This window comes from Acipenser ruthenus, chromosome 6, assembly GCF_902713425.1.
Source record: "Acipenser ruthenus chromosome 6, fAciRut3.2 maternal haplotype, whole genome shotgun sequence".
NCBI classification, from domain to species: Eukaryota; Metazoa; Chordata; class Actinopteri; order Acipenseriformes; family Acipenseridae; genus Acipenser; species Acipenser ruthenus.
In genome coordinates, this window is record NC_081194.1 from 17,259,882 (window position 1) to 17,276,294 (window position 16,413).

Sequence of the window (16,413 nt, forward strand, 5' to 3'; positions counted from 1 at the left end):
CTGTTGCAGCTTCATAGCTTTTGCAGTCAAAAATACAAACATACAGCATCCATCTCTCTTTTTAATGATTTGTACACTGAAACTGTTTATTTGATTTATTTGTTATTTTAATTTTAATTTTTTGTTTTGGTATTTTGTAATAGCTTGTATATCAATTTAATGGAAAATATTGAATTCAGCTAATTATAAGTTTCTTTAACAAGCCTGTCCTGTTTGTTTTATTTGATTACGGTGAAATAACATTATGATGGAATTATATTCATTGCTAAATTTCTTTGCATATAACTCCTCCTCTGTACTGCCACATTGTGTCGTCTCTCAAATACATGAATATTTACAAAAGTCATTTTATAGGTATCTGACCACGACAAACTTGTTTTATACCGAAGTCTTCTGTATTTAAATCGTAAATAAAATATGATGATAAAAATGACATCTTTATTTAATTTCATTGTGTTTAGAGTTTCTTTGAAGGCCAGTCTGCTTCATGGGATGTAGCAAAGAAGGAACAAAACCGAACAAAGAATCGCTATGGAAATATAATTGCATGTAAGTGCGTGTGTGTCTAGATAGATAGTTAGACAGCACACAAGAGAAATATCTGCTGGATATTTGTATGGAATGATTCATCTTGGTCTTCTCAAAATATACTCAAGTTGGGTAATATTTTCTTATAACAAAAATATTTTTTTCAGATGACCATTCCAGAGTTATTTTACAACCTATGGAAGACGACCCCTCCTCTGATTACATTAATGCCAATTACATAGATGTAAGTCTGCATTTTTACATATATGCTTCTGTATGTGAAACTTTTTTGCATGGGTTGTCTCAAAGTTGAATACAGCTTCTTTTATTTTTTTACTTGTTCGAAGTGCTTGGATTCACTGACATTGTTGTGCTTTCTTTCACACCTGGCTTTGATTTGGGCTGTAGATATGGCTGTACAGGGATGTAAGTATCACTATAGGTGAACAACTACACTACATTGTATTGTGGTACTTTTTAGTTGTGTTAAAACTCTAACATCATCTGTAATAGTTTGTGACTTTTTTTTTTTCTTCTCCATTTCATGCCCGTATACATTTCCACTCATTGTAGTACTGTAATAAACTTGTCATGGAAGACATTGTCCTTATTTTGATGTTTACCATAATAGAGGGAAATTAAATTGGTTCACATATTCTAGCCTCAATGGGTGAATGTATTTAATACACATATATTCCGCAAAAAAAACCCCACCACAATAGATCTTTCTAGAGCCATTTATAGCCCAGGGAATCCCCCAGGATTGCATCAACCAATTATTTGTAGGATTATTTTTCTTAGGATAGTAACAGATGCAATCCAAGATTGATTTCCCCAGTGCTGTAAAATGCTTAAAATCAACCGTCAAGTAACTTTACAGGCTACCATAGTCTTGTACTGTAAACAGAATAAAAAGGTTATTAACTTTTGTGCATCTGTATACAGGTCTGCACTATTGAAAGAGTGAAAGTATAAACGAAGATATAAACATGTTACAATTACATGTAATAAAAGCTATCAATTTAGACAATTTATTTAAAAAATAAAAAAAAATTTAAAAGTACATTTGTTCTACATGTAGTTCATCAAATAACTTGGTTCATGAAAATCATTAATGTAGCTCTCGTTTTCCACCAATATGTTTGTATGTTTGTTATTTTAATACATGATGCACTTAAACTGAAATGTCATTTTAGGGATATCAAAGGCCAAGCCATTACATCGCTACTCAAGGTAAGAAACAGCATTATATGTACAATGATGTCTTACCTGATAAGTGCAAGGTGGTCTTGCGGTGTGATTTTACATTAGTTCAGTATTATTTGTTTGACTGCTAAGGAAATGAAGGCGTGTACTTAAGGATACTGTTATAGCATGTTAGAACAGTCCCAATGTCAACACCAGTTCTTTTGATTACTATATTTCAGCCAGGCTTGTGTTTTATCAGCCCCTAAAGTATTACTGTTTCAATTGTAATGTTATTAGTTTAAAGGTGTATTCATCTTGCATACAATCAATTAAAATATAAATAGCATGTGACCTAGAGCGCTCTCTCTCTCTCTCTCTCCTCTCTCTCTCTCTCTCTCTCTCTCTCTCTCTCTCTCTCTCTCTCTCTCTCTCTCTCTCTCCTCTCTCTCTCTCTCTCCTCTCTCTCTCTCTCTCCTCTCTCTCTCTCTCTCTCTCTCTCTCTCTCTCTCTCTCTCTCTCTCTCTCTCTCTCTCTCTCTCTCTCTCTCTCTCTCTCTCTCTCACACACTTATTTGAATAGTAATTCAGTTTTGGTTTCACATTAATTCTACTGGGGAAAAACTGCTCTTAAACATCTGTTGATCATCTATTTTTCCTGGAAGAAAGAAGAATCAGGGGGTCATGATTTGAAGTCTTTAAAATCCTAAAAGTTGACAGTTAACCCAAGCCATTACTTAAAGCGCAGTACAGAAACCAAGATCACAGGGCAAAGTTCTAAATTAAATGTAGCCTTAGGACAGAGCGAAGGAGGCACTTAACACAAATAAGGGGTAAACACTTGGATCCTTTAAGACCCAACATGATAAGGTTCTGATGTCAATCCACTACGACAACTGACTGGGCTGAATGGCCTCCTCCTTGGATTTCAGTTTTCTTATGTTCTTAAAGCCCACATATGACAGTGTTATAAAAACCTGCATCTCCAGTGGATTAATAAAGAAAGTTCTGTGTTTTCAACTGAAAAAAAATGCGTTACCCCTATAGGGGTTAAAATGTGAAACCAATAAAGCCCTTTTGAGTGAAGCAAGACCTTTCCGAATTATTATATGCATCCCTGAAAAATCATCTTGTATCTTGTGTTCTCCACTTGTTAAGGTCCAGTTCATGAAACAGTGTATGATTTTTGGAGGATGATCTGGCAGGAACAATCTGCATGTGTTGTGATGGCTACAAATCTGGTTGAAGTTGGACGTGTGAGTATATTTTTGGTACTGTAGTATATTGTACTAGAATATTTATTGATTACAAAACTCCAAATGCACACCTCATGTAGAAAGTATGTTTTTGGTTTCATTTTGTTCAGCATTTTCCTTTGGTTTGTTCAGGGACAAAGCTAATAAACTAATCCTCAGTATTTTAGTGGAAACACACAAGTGCCATATTTCAAATAATTGAATATCACTTGTACAATAACACACATGGCTGTTTTTTCCTTTAGGTAAAATGCTACAAGTACTGGCCAGATGATGCTGAAGTATATGGAGACTTCAAAGTGACGTTCATGGAAGTTGAGCCACTTGCAGAATATGTTGTCCGAACATTCACATTGGAAAGGGTAGGCAAAAGCACATTTATTACTTTTTATTTGTGCGAAATTAAGTTTCTTGTCAATTCGAATAAACAGTTATGTTGATACATTTTATTGGAAAAACAAAGAACAGAACCGCAAGAGTTAAAAACAAGACACGCAGCATGATGAGGTGAAACATACATTATTTTTTACACTGAGGAGTAAACCGTTCCTAAGTTGACCAGATACAGTACATTACAATTTGATTGCTGAGCTCCAAAACATAACTTCCAAAAAAATTAAAAAAAATACATCAGATGGTCGATTTCTTGTTTCGATACTAACTTTAAAATTCCCATTTCTGAGAACTGTAATTTTATTAGTTACTTTGTTCTTCCTGTCGGCCAGCTAATTGATTCTGTTGATTTGTATCTGATTTTATGTATACATATTTTTCTATGTTTTTGCAGAGAGGCTTCAATGAAATGCGTGAAGTGAAGCAGTTTCATTTCACTGGCTGGCCTGACCATGGAGTACCTTACCATGCAACTGGCCTGCTGTCATTCATACGACGTGTCAAAATGTCAAACCCACCCAGCGCAGGTCCCATTGTTGTTCATTGCAGGTAAGAAATATACGATGCAACAGCATTCGTTAATTTGTGTAATAGATACAAGTTCAATGTTTTCTTTTTTTCTTTTTTCAGAAAAATTTATGTAAGCCCAAAACTAAATGTATGCAGGATGTGGTTATGTAGACAGGGAAGCAAACATCTTTTGTTTCAGCAATGTTTTAACTACCACCTACTGCTATATTTATATATTTGTTTATTTATTTATTGATTTGATTTACACATATGCACGCATACATTTTTGCAAGCTGAACCACAGTACGTCTTTCTGTGTCTGAGTTTCTGATCTTGATTATTCTAGTGCTGGAGCTGGAAGAACTGGCTGCTACATTGTAATAGACATCATGCTGGACATGGCTGAGAGAGAGGGAGTTGTGGATATTTACAACTGTGTGAAAGCCCTGCGTTCCCGACGAATTAATATGGTTCAGACAGAGGTATTGCTTTATTTATTTATTTCTTTTACACATTTTCATGTCGAGCATTGTGATGACTGTCTGAACACCATTGCCAATATTTTCTCAAAATAAAGTGGTACTTTAGAAAAATCCATCTTTTGCTTTTTTCACAGGAACAGTACATTTTTATTCATGATGCAATTCTGGAAGCGTGCTTGTGTGGAGAGACGACAATACCTGCTTGTGAATTCAAGGCTACCTACTATGATATGATTAGAATAGACTCGCAAAGCAACTCTTCTCACCTAAAAGATGAATTCCAGGTAAGTATATTTTTGACACAGGCTCAGTAACATTGCTCTAGGTGTGTGCTTCAGACACACACACACACACACACACACACACACACACACACATTTATTGACAAATTAATTATTCTCTTTGTATTCAGATGATGAATAATCACTTTCACAATTCATTCACCGCTTCTATTGACTTTTTTTCTTTCTGTTGTACAGACGCTGAATTCTGTAACTCCACAACCCCAGCCAGAAGACTGCAGCATTGCTTTGCTCCCCAGGAATCATGAGAAGAATCGTTTCATGGATATGCTGCCTCCAGACAGATGTCTACCTTTTCTTATCACTTTAGATGGAGAAAGTAGTAACTACATCAATGCTGCCCTTATGGATGTAAGTGCCTGCCCATGTATCATATATGACTGCTAAATAATCATTAATAATAAGTAACCAGGAACCACATAGAAAGTTAGAGACAAATCCAGGTTTTTTTTGTTTTGTATATGAAGTACATCACTGATGACTTCTGCACTTGGCATAAGTTTTTATAAGGGAAAAACAATGCAGTCAAGAGAATTTAAAAGTTATTAGAGCAGTAACCGTATTCTATGTTAGCTATTCAATACTGTTGTCACATATTTAAGTAACTTGTTTGTACTCCCTTGATTTGAAATTTTAGTTTTTTTGTATGTTAAGCTTGGTGTGTGTGTGTGTGTGTGTGTGTGTGTTTTCATTGGCTGAAATAGTACGAATAACTTTTAACTTTAACATGATGCTGCACAGAATGGAGGAAAGTAAAATAACACTAATGGGTCCTCCAGAGGCTCGCCTGGTAAAAGCACAGCCACATGGTGTGCAGGGCGGGGTCAGTCCTGGCTGTGTGAAGTCTTCGGTCTTCTCTAGGGTTTCCGGAGCGAGCATCACATTGGCTCTGGTGCTCCCGCGGGTTAGGCAAGCAGCTGTCGAGGAATGTATCTCCTCATCACGTTACACCTGACCCAGGCAGTCAGGTGCCTAGTGGTCTCAGGCAGACACCTGCAGGTTTTTTGTCCTCCAGAGGCCGGTAGCTTGCTGATCCACTCTTGAGTTCCTGGGTGTAAAAGCAGTAACTGAAGCTACTTCAGTTCTCCCATGATGTGTGGGGAATTTCTGCAGTGAGGGGGAAAATAATTCTAAATTTGGAAGAAAACTGGGGGTAGAATAATTGGGCACTCCTAAATAAATAAATACATAAATACCTAGCTTATTGTAAACTGGTGTCACTTTTCCATTAAGAACCTGCAGTATTAGAAAGACAATAATATATAAAATAGAATGAGCAGTAAGACTTCCCAAAAACCAGCTGAAAGAACCTTTCCAGTAGAAAGCAAAATAGATACTCTCAATTTAAGACATCATTTTTGTCAAATTATTGATAGAAAGTAATTTACCTTAGAGTCCTATGAGCATTCATATATATATATATATATATATATATATATATATATATATATATATATATATATATATATATATATATATATATATATTAATTAATATACATACACACACTGTACTATCGTATACATATTTTATTTTTCGAGTAATGCAAAGTCATTTTTTCATAAACGTTACAAACTCTTGGACTTTTCCTAACCAAGCCATCAGAAGAATACCAGGTAATTTATTATTTTAATTATTTTTTTACATAAATAAAACTGGATTTGTTTCATGGCTTGACTAATGAAAGCTATCAAAAATTCTAGCCTTTTGTTTAAGCATAAAAGTAGAGCAATTTCCAAGTAATAGTGGACATTGAAATATATTACCAAGATTTTAAGTTAGTTAGTTCTAGGTAAATGACAGGTAAACTGTATATTTTGCTTAAAAATGGGAATATTAAAAAGGGCTTGGTTTGTAGCAATAAGTTGGTCATTTTAAGAGCATGTTAATGATTAGTTAAATAGTACGATACTTCGGATTAAGCTTCTGTAGGCAGTAGTTAACTGACTGGTAAGGGAACAATCCATTGTACATTTGTTTTAAAAGAAATACCCAATTAGTGAAGCATTTCTTGTGCATGACAGTTTAATTACCACATCAGTATTTATAATATATGTTTTTTGTGTTAATTGTAGCATATTTGACTAATCTGTTTTTACCATTTGAAAAATGTTTTGTGCTTTTACATAGCTGGGTATTAATTTTGGTAAAGTATTTTTGTTCTCCCCAGAAGTCACAAAGTGAAATTGTTTCGTTCTACTTTTTCAGAGCTATAGACAACCTGCTGCCTTTATCGTCACACAACATCCTTTGCCCAACACCGTAAAGGACTTCTGGAGGCTGGTTTATGACTATGGCTGCACTTCATTGGTGATGCTAAATGAGATAGACCTTGCGCAGGTAGGCAAAATTATTTAGACATTAAAGAAAATGTTTACAAAATATCTACCGGGACTCCCGAGTGGCGCATCCAGTAAAAGGCGCTCCACGTGGAGTGCAGGATGCGCTCTGTAGTCTGGACATCGCGAGTTCGAGTCCAGGCTATTCCACAGCCGACCGTGGACGGGAGCTCCCAGGGGGCGGCGCACAATTGTCCGAGCGTTGCCCGGGGGGAGGGAGGGTTAGGTCGGCCAGGGTGTCCTCAGCTCACTGCGCACCAGCGACCCCTGTAGTCTGGCCGGGCACCTGCGGGCTTGCCTGTAAGCTGCCCGAGTTGCGTTGTCCTCCGACGCTGTAGCTCTTGGGTTGCTGCATGGTGAGTCCGCAGTGTGAAAAAAAGCGGTCGGCTGACGGCACACGCTTCGGAGGACAGTGTGTGTTAGTCTTCCCCCTCCTGAGTCAGTGCAGGGGTGGTAGCGGTGAGCTGAGCTTAAAAAAAAATTTGGCCATTCTAAATTGGTGAGAAAAAAAAATTGGCAATGACTAAATTTATAAAAAAAAAAAATTAAAAAAAATCTACCACCAATATTGATAAAACAAAATTACTATTTTGATTGCCTGGCACATCTGGAATACCAGTGTGTTAGACATGCCTTTTGTCCTTAATGAATTACTAGATCCCAACTGGTGTAAATGCTGCTTTTATTCTTTTCAGTCTACAATTTTTTTCCTCCAACTAAACCTCAAATAGTGTCTGCTATTTGTATGCATGCTTTATTGAATTTACAGAAATGCTCTTAGAAAATGAAAAAAAATCCTTTACGTAAACATTTTACAAGGTAATGGGTGGTAAGTAAAGATAGCTTTGTAGGAGGCTGTGTGGTCCGGTGGTTAAAGAAAAGGGCTTGTAACCAGGAGGTCCCCGGTCCATATCCCACCTCAGCCACTGACTCATTGTGTGACCCTGAGCAAGTCACTTAACCTCCTTGTGCTCCGTCTTTCGAGTGAGAGGAGACGTAATTGTAAGTGACTCTGCACCTCATGCATAGTTCACACACACCCTAGTAGTAGTCTCTAAGTCGCCATGGATAAAGGCGTCTGCTAAATAATAATAATAATAATAATAATAATAATAATAATAATAATAATAATAATAATAATAATAATAATAATAATAATAATAATAATAATAATAATAATAGCTTTCTTTGCTTTAAGATGCTGACTTTGTTTATTTCTGTTAAGGGATGTCCACAGTATTGGCCAGAAGAAGGAATGCTCCGATATGGGCCTATCCAAGTTGAATGTATGTCTTGTTCCATGGATTGTGACGTGATAAGCCGGCTTTTCAGAATATGCAGTCTTACCAGAGTAAGTAAAGCCCTCTAATAAACCAATTTCAAGCACTTTAGCACTTTAGAAACCTTTCATATTCAAATGTATTTATAGTATAGGCAACTTTACTGAGAAATGCAGTGTTTGCTTCTGTCTTGCATTTAAATATTAGTTTGGAGAGCTCTAATATGTTTTGTAAGGCAGTCTCATCCATCATTTTACTCAACAAGAAAAATAGCTTAGAGTATTAAAGATTAATGAATTTTTACAGTTTTGCATATAAAGATGCTATATGATGAAGTGCAGTGGCAACACAATTAACAAGGAGTGGACAGATTACTTTTATAAACCAAAATACTTTATTTAAAACATCTGCCAAAGGAGGACTTAACAGCTGAACCAGCTTTGAATACAACATATAAGCGAGAAAGAATCTACCCTCATACAATCACAATATTTAAATGAACTTTGCTTATAATACTTATTACTTTGTAAATTATCACAGATGATCTTTCATCCTTTTTAGGTTTAAAATATGTTTTAGTGTTGAATAAAAAGGCAGTCTCTACTGGTCAGCAAGTGGCACTGTATTCCCAGATATACACCCTTAGATTTCACAAAGATGAATTGCTCTCTGCTGGATTTCACTTTTGCTTACTGTTGATATGTTGCATGTAGGCTCCAGTTGGTCTATAGTCAAACCTAGTTTACTAATATTCACTTTGCTCCTTGTAGCCACAGGAAGGTTACCTGATGGTACGGCAGTTTCAGTACCTCGGATGGGCATCTCACCGTGAAGTACCAGCATCCAAGAGATCTTTCCTGAAGTTAATTCTTCAGGTTGATAAATGGCAAGAGGAATGTGAAGAAGGAGAAGGGCGGACAATTATTCATTGCCTGTGAGTAATATTGTTACCTGTGAACATTGACATTTTGTGAGATTTCATTTATTACTTCTGCTATTGAAAGCAAAATTTATTCTTGTCACTCCTGAACTGTAGTGAACTTGTGCTGTGCCAGCTCTTGCATTCTGCGAAAAAATAAACAAAAAATGGAAATGTGTTTTTAAAGCATTTTTAATGTTTAGTATTTGCTTATTATCAATCATAAAATGTTTTGTATTACATTTAGTACAACTAGTCTAATCGCATATTGAACAAATACTTTTTAAGCATCACTGTGAGGGTAACTTGTATGGATGTGAACATTTGCTTCCACTTCTAGAAGTGCTAATATAGCATAAACCATTTCAGCTGGCAGTTTCATATTTTCAGTGTTATGGAAACTCCTTCAGACAATCTTACAACACCCTTTTATTTTTACTAGCATCATACATGGTACACAGCTGTACTCAGTGCTTAATTTGTAAATCGTGAGGTCCCGGAACACATAGTGAGCGTGAGAGGGGGGGTGTTCCGGGGTGCTCTGAGGTACCGGAACACATGAGAAAAAAAGTGACAAACACAATGTAGCCAGACAATGTAACTATGACCTGTGTTAAGGTGTCATCTTTAGCCTTGGCTACAATGCTTGCTGCCGCTAAATGGGCCTTGGTTCGGGCATGTTCAAAAACCTTTTTTTCTGAGGGCTCTTTGTTGTTTTTTTACGTCGGAGGCAGAGGATTGTACTGTATGTTCCACCCACTCTTTTGCTAGTTTCATCCCTCCAGTCTTTTCCAGACCCAAGCTCCCTACCTTTTTGCATGTTGTACAGCCCAGCTTTGAATTCTGCATGACAAGCCAGGGGTTATACATTTGCTTTTTCTTGAACTGAGCCTCCGTCCAAACTGCACCTGCTCCGGGCACTTCGTCGGTGGATGCACTGTCCTCCCTAGTGATGTGTAGTTCGCGAACGAATCGTTCTTTTTGAATGACTTACTAAGGTGAACGATGGGAATCCTATGAACAAGCTGCGTGGCGCACAGGAGTCGAGTTACCAGTCTATCAAAAGTCACAAAGTGATTCCTTACCTCTCGAGTCTGGCTGATTTGTTCATTGTAACAAGGAAACCGGGTTGTCTCTCAGCTCATTGAGTGTTATGAAACTGAAGACCGTATGTGCCATGTTGGATCCAAATTCCTGCTTACTTAGTGCAAGATAAGAACTCTGTGTGAGCCAAAATGGCATTGGTTACATCTTCCAGACCGTAACTATATTATCTATGATCCAGACGGTGTGTACTTCAGAGTGCTGCTTCACGCTGTCAAACTCAGATTACAAGTTTGTGCACTAGAATTATTATTTTTCTTACAGTTCTTCTTAGTTTACTATGTACGTAACCTTGTGTAAGTCTGCCAAACAAATAATAAAATGAATCACTACTAGTTGTAGCCTATGTGTGTTTGTTTTTTATACACATATAAAATTAATCATGTCTATAGTTAACTATTTTGCACACATTATGATTAATAATTCTAAGTCATCTTGAGTAAAGTCAGCCAAATTACTAAATAATATTAATAATAATAATAAGTCAGTAGTTCGGGACAAACACCAATCACAATGTTTTAGTACAAATATTTATTGTAGAGAATGCGGAGTATGCGATTTTACAGAAAAGTATGCTGTATATACACATTCATTTGGCATCAAACCTAACTTGGTTTGAGGGTTCGCTGCCTGGCCGACTGGACGAGGCTGAGACCCCCATTGATAAAACATAAAAATTGTTATTAAGAAAGGTGGAGATGGGGAGGTGGTGGGTTACGATGAAATCAAAACGCAACTGAGAGATAAGTGAAGAGGGTATTTATAGTGCTAACAATTTAATTAGCTAATGTGTAAATTGAATGATTCAATTTGGTGATGCGGAGATTGGTGTCTGACCCTCCTCCCGAACTTTAATTATAAATTTCATTAATTGAGATATACACCTCATTTCCAAAATAAATAAATACAAACATCTACTGGTATTGTAACGTTATTGTACGAAGGCTTAATTATATAACTTGTGATTACATATTTGACCTTGAGGAATGAATGTATGTTATACATGACAATTTACAACTATGGTTAAATATTTTTATAATTTAATAATGACTGCGATTCACCTTAGTCCACAAGGTGACACGTAGTATCAGCTACGATACAACGACCTTTTAGGAGGATGTTGCACATTCTAACGGATGACGTTCTTAAATGTCTATTATATTTTATACGCACATTAAATATTCATTTTCTAAATGTTGTTATTTTTCTGTGTTAAACACTAAAAAATATTAAATATATACACATTTAAACTTTGTTTATATAAAATGTACATGTTGCGGTTATAGGTGTGTTTCGATGTGTGATTGATCACATGACTAATCCCAAAGGTTTACTGGATAGAAGAGGAATTGGGCAAACAGCGTTTTGCTATGTGCTGAATAAATACCACGGATTAGTTCCACAAATACCACTCGTTCGAACCTCTCTTTTTTGTTGTAAAAAACAATGGGAGACTCCAAATGTTAGAAAAAAACACGCAAGAAATGCAATTGACTATTTATTTATTTATTTCATTTATTTATTTTTTTTTTTTAAAGATTAAATTAAATTAGATTGATACTGATGGCTAAACAATGCTAATGGTTCAAACTGTTCTCCAGGATTCTAAATAACGAGGCAGAGGCAACTTTAACTGATCGCTTTTATTAGAATGTTTACAGTGCAAACAGTGGAAAAAATAATAAATCATGCCGCGAGATGTACCGGATCCGGGCAAATTAGGTGCCGGAATGAAAAAAGTCAAATCTGAGAGGTGCCGGATCCTGTTCCGGCAGCATCCGGCTCAAATTAAGCACTGGCTGTACTTATGTGATTCTCACTCATATCACTAGCTATTTGAGATAGTGTTTTAATACAGTACATGCTAATGTTTGGTGCACACAACTAATGGTATTTTTAGTTAGATTCCATTATCTGTGTTGTCCAGTAAAAATTAATCCATTCATTGCCACACTGTTTTCTTCTATGATTCACTCAACATAGTGGTGTCCTGTGGTTTTTTATTTAATTAAATTTTTTACATTTCTTTTTTTTTTTTTTAATCCTGTATCTGTGGTTGCCATTGCAGGTTAATAGAATATATAGATAGATAGATAGATAGATTGTCTTTTTAGCCATTTATGTTTGTGTCCCTTTGGTTAGTTTCACTTTAAGAAAAGATAGTCAGAACTACAAATAGATTTACTTCTCCCTTTACTATGTGAGAAACAATTTCACACGTGCGAATGAGCACAGCCTTAGTTACCTCTGTCAGCCACACCTGTGTGGGGCTTTAAAAAACAGTGAAGAACTCTGCTTCGCTGCCATCGTCTAGGGTTAACCCTGGAAGTAATACATTATATTTTCTTCAGTTCATTGTCCTGCAGTCCCATCCATCAACTCTACCAGCAACTTGACTGGTGTTTTTTAATAAAGCTTATATTTTTCTATATTCCTTTCCTGTTGTAGTTCCTGCTCACTGTAATATATATGGTAAAATAGTTCTAGATAAGGCTATGATTGACATCCCTGGTGGCAGTTTTGTTTTCTATTACATAACCGCCTCAGACTTGAGGGTCCCCTGTTTTCGTTTTTTTTTTCCAATAAATGGTGTTTTCTTGACCTTAAGCTGTAGGTGATTTGAAAGACTGGTTGGAACAAAGTCCTGCAGTGGGATGGATTGGAAGAGCCAAGGTTACCAACCGTTGATTTAACGGGATAAGTTGGTCCTAGTTTAGTGTTTCCAAAAAAAAAAAACACACTTTTAATACAATATGAACCACACCAGGAGGTTCTGTAAAGGCTCAATTTTAAATGCATTCAGTGTCTTTGAGAAATCCTTCTAAACAAGATTGAATAACATGCTTCTCTGACTTGAAATTATTAGTCAATAACTCAAAGATGTGGTAATGCATTGAAATAATAGAATTGACAAAATAACACTGAAATCTAACATCTATTTGTCTGCAGAAATGGAGGAGGACGCAGTGGAATGTTCTGTGCCATCAGCATTGTGTGTGAAATGATTAAGCGGCAGAATGTGGTTGATGTTTTCCATGCAGTGAAAAGTCTTCGTAACAGCAAGTCGAACATGGTGGAAAGCCCAGTAAGTTATTGAAATAATAACATAAAATGTAACTGTTTAGAAAAGTTGTGTGGTGCTATAGGTATTTTACAAACTTGAATGTCATGTTACAAAATAAGCAAATGGGTTGTATAGTAACCACAAAAACCTGCTATAAATGGCTTCCTATTTGCTTGTAAGCGAAAGCGGTGACAAACTTTTTTTATTTAATTTTTCTTTACCAGGAAAAGAAAACCAGTATGGCATTGCTACTTACTGCTCGTAATTGTTTTGTGATAACATGACAAGAAAAATAGCATTAGACAGATCCCCTCTAACCACATCCTCTTCATACGCTGCAGTGCTGTAAAATATCTATTCCCACCTGTTTCAGTATACTAATATCTCTAGCTAAGCCTTCATGGATTGTCTTTTGGAAATGTCCTTTTTAGTTTGTTTAAAATGCATATACAGTATTCTGCTTTAAAAGAGAACACACACAGGTCTAACCCAGTACCATGCGTTTGCACCGGGCTTGTGGTTACAAATGTTTTGGTGCTTCTAAAATCAAACTGAGTAGTTAATTAGCAACATGTCAGCCTGTCATGCATCAGTTTTATTTCATTGAATGATAAGCATTTTGTATAAAAGAAGCTGCTTTGGAAGTTCTTCTTGTTGTGTTTTTTTTTGTTTTTGTTTTGTTTTTTGGCATATAATACCTTTTATTTTCATTGTAACGTTTGCAATGTGTGATTAATCTTAACTCTCATGCTTTTTTTTTTTTTTTGTGTGCGTGTGTAGGAACAATACCGCTTTTGTTACGACCTGGCCCTCGAGTATTTAGAGTCTTCTTAACGGGATCAAACATACTACATCTGGCATTTTAACATGTCAGGGTTCCAGATTGAAAGCAGAGAGCAACGGATGAAGAAATGAAAGCAGACTGTCTTCAAGACAGACATTTGATTTTAAATATCGCATTATAATTCGTAATATGCTGGGAATCTTAAATATAATGATGTAATTCATTTGTAAATGTATTTACATTGTATCAAGCAGTGTTTGGTGCCACATGATTAAGACCCGATCGTGGGTCAAATTTGCTTTACTATTGTTTTACGTGTTTCAATGTTTTTATGTGCAGCCATTGTAAAGGATAACACTAAAGCCAACGTGTTGCATGCATGCAAAAAATAAAAAAAATGTTTTCTATGTTAATGCTTTTTTTATAACCTATATTAGTTTATCGAAAATGTGGTCTTGGATGAGTGCACTCTTTATACGAAAGTGCTGGCTTAGTAGCATTTGTAATGTCAAATGATGGCTGGTTCACATTCTTTATTCATAGGGGATCTAAATCATAAGCCAAAGACTTTAGTGTAAATATGTCTATATGGATAAAGCACATTGTTTGTATTTATTGTTTACTTGCATTCCATTTGAAGGCTGAAGAAACCATCATTTTCTGTTTTTTTTTTTATTATTTTATTTGCTGAATTTAAAATGCTATCGTTTTTATGTAGTTTATTTTTGTATGTGTTAGTGAAAGTAGTACACATTTTTTAGACCTCTACATGTTATAGTGATTTAATTTGTGTAAATGCTTCTCAAATGTATCCATGCAGATTAAGATTTCAAAAGGTCTATTTAAAAAAAAAAAAAAAGGACCAAACAAGTTATATGTTTCCCTTAATGTCATATTTTCACACATGTAATTGTACTTTGAGCAGGAAGAGAACACATGTGAACGGTATTAACGGCAGCCTGCTGGGTTGTACCATTTTAAAGGAGTAAATGCACAGCTTGAAACATCGAGGTGGAAGCAGAGCATTAATAAGGCATGCAAGACGAGATAACGATTAGTTTATATGTGGAGTTTGAGCAATCATGTAACAAAGCAAACTTTGAAATTAAAATATCATTTTGAAATCCAATTGTCTTATTGTTATTGAGGGCCCTACTTAACAGCCAGTGGTGTGTAAATGTAAGGTATGTTGCTCCTTGATTCTGGACATTACAGTAAGTTTGTATGTGCTGTAAAAAGAATATACAAAAAACTGGTGTTTTTATCAAGTAATTGAGAGCATATGAAATAAAACTAGACCAATTAATAAACATGCCAACTACACAGCTTTGTCACTGGACTGCATTTTATAAATCACCATAGCGGTTTATTAAGATTAATGGATATACATTTTAATTTTTCTTATCTACTGTACATACACTATCATAGTATAACTAGTTTATGAAAAATATAATCATGCAAGTGAAACAAAGGAGGTGCTTCGGTGTCTGTTTTTTGAGGCTTATCACTTTGTGGTTAGTTTATTGTCTAAGTTCCGGATTAGTTCCACCCACATTTTCACTTGTAGGGTAAGCTGCAGTAAGGCAGCAAAGACTGCTTATAAAATACAATACAAAAGATATGCTAGTTGTACTCTCAATAAAAATGACATAGAAATGCCTAATACACATAATCTGTCTGATGTCAAGTGATTTAAAATATATTCTTAAATTACTGAAATACAATTGTTGATGGGACGTTCTCGTCAGAAAGTCCAATTAAAATGGCGTTGACACTGCAGGAGTTTACTTACTCTTTAGATCCAAAGACCCTTCCTAGAATAATACAGATTCAATCTGGGATCTATTTTCAAGGTAAGAAATTAAGATTTTCTCTGGTTTATGTAAAACTGTTAAATTGTAAAGCTTCATTACAGGTGTTGTGTAAGCAGTTAGTCACTTATAGTAGATAAGCAAACCTTTTTAAGGTATAATTTAAATGTGTGTGTGTAACAATCTAGATTCAGTTGATACAGAGATATATCTACCTTTTAAGTGGTTTTTTTTTTTTGGGAGAAACTAAATGAAAATTTCAAGATACTGTAACATAATGGATACCACAGAAGTGCAGATGATTCTGAACTCTGTGGACTGCCTTATGTAAGTGTTTATGTTCAGTTACTTGGTCTTCAGATGACCATTTATATTAGTCATTTATGTGGTTATGCTTGGGTGTGAACTATGAAATAAGCTGTGACTGCAGTGGTTTTTTATACTTCTAAAAAAAAAA

At 35.6% G+C, this 16,413-nt stretch overlaps 2 protein-coding genes across 8 annotated transcripts in view; both read left to right on the forward strand.

The window, feature by feature from the left end:
* Positions 1 to 15,274, forward strand: part of LOC117411386 (receptor-type tyrosine-protein phosphatase kappa) — a 158,552-nt gene extending 143,278 nt beyond the window's left edge. For 4 of the 7 annotated variants that reach the window (XM_034018819.3, XM_034018823.3, XM_034018820.3 and 1 more), the window contains 14 exons: positions 462 to 549; positions 696 to 772; positions 1,725 to 1,761; positions 2,871 to 2,968; positions 3,214 to 3,330; positions 3,756 to 3,910; positions 4,218 to 4,353; positions 4,488 to 4,637; positions 4,833 to 5,006; positions 6,864 to 6,995; positions 8,220 to 8,345; positions 9,045 to 9,208; positions 13,247 to 13,382; positions 14,142 to 15,274. In XM_034018819.3, coding sequence (XP_033874710.3) covers positions 462 to 549; positions 696 to 772; positions 1,725 to 1,761; positions 2,871 to 2,968; positions 3,214 to 3,330; positions 3,756 to 3,910; positions 4,218 to 4,353; positions 4,488 to 4,637; positions 4,833 to 5,006; positions 6,864 to 6,995; positions 8,220 to 8,345; positions 9,045 to 9,208; positions 13,247 to 13,382; positions 14,142 to 14,195 — 1,644 coding nt within the window. In that variant the 3' untranslated portion in view covers positions 14,196 to 15,274. Of the gene's footprint in view, positions 1 to 461; positions 550 to 695; positions 773 to 936; positions 955 to 1,724; positions 1,762 to 2,870; positions 2,969 to 3,213; positions 3,331 to 3,755; positions 3,911 to 4,217; positions 4,354 to 4,487; positions 4,638 to 4,832; positions 5,007 to 6,863; positions 6,996 to 8,219; positions 8,346 to 9,044; positions 9,209 to 13,246; positions 13,383 to 14,141 lie in introns of all 7 variants that reach the window. The other 3 variants (XM_034018818.3, XM_034018822.3, XM_059025145.1) reach the window with 1 other exon arrangement.
* Positions 15,275 to 15,415: 141 nt separating this feature from the next.
* Positions 15,416 to 16,413, forward strand: part of LOC117411387 (protein THEMIS-like) — a 22,796-nt gene continuing 21,798 nt past the window's right edge. Inside the window, exon 1 of the mRNA XM_034018826.3 lies at positions 15,416 to 15,998. Coding sequence (XP_033874717.1) covers positions 15,908 to 15,998 — 91 coding nt within the window. The 5' untranslated portion in view covers positions 15,416 to 15,907. The remainder of the gene's footprint in view (positions 15,999 to 16,413) is intronic.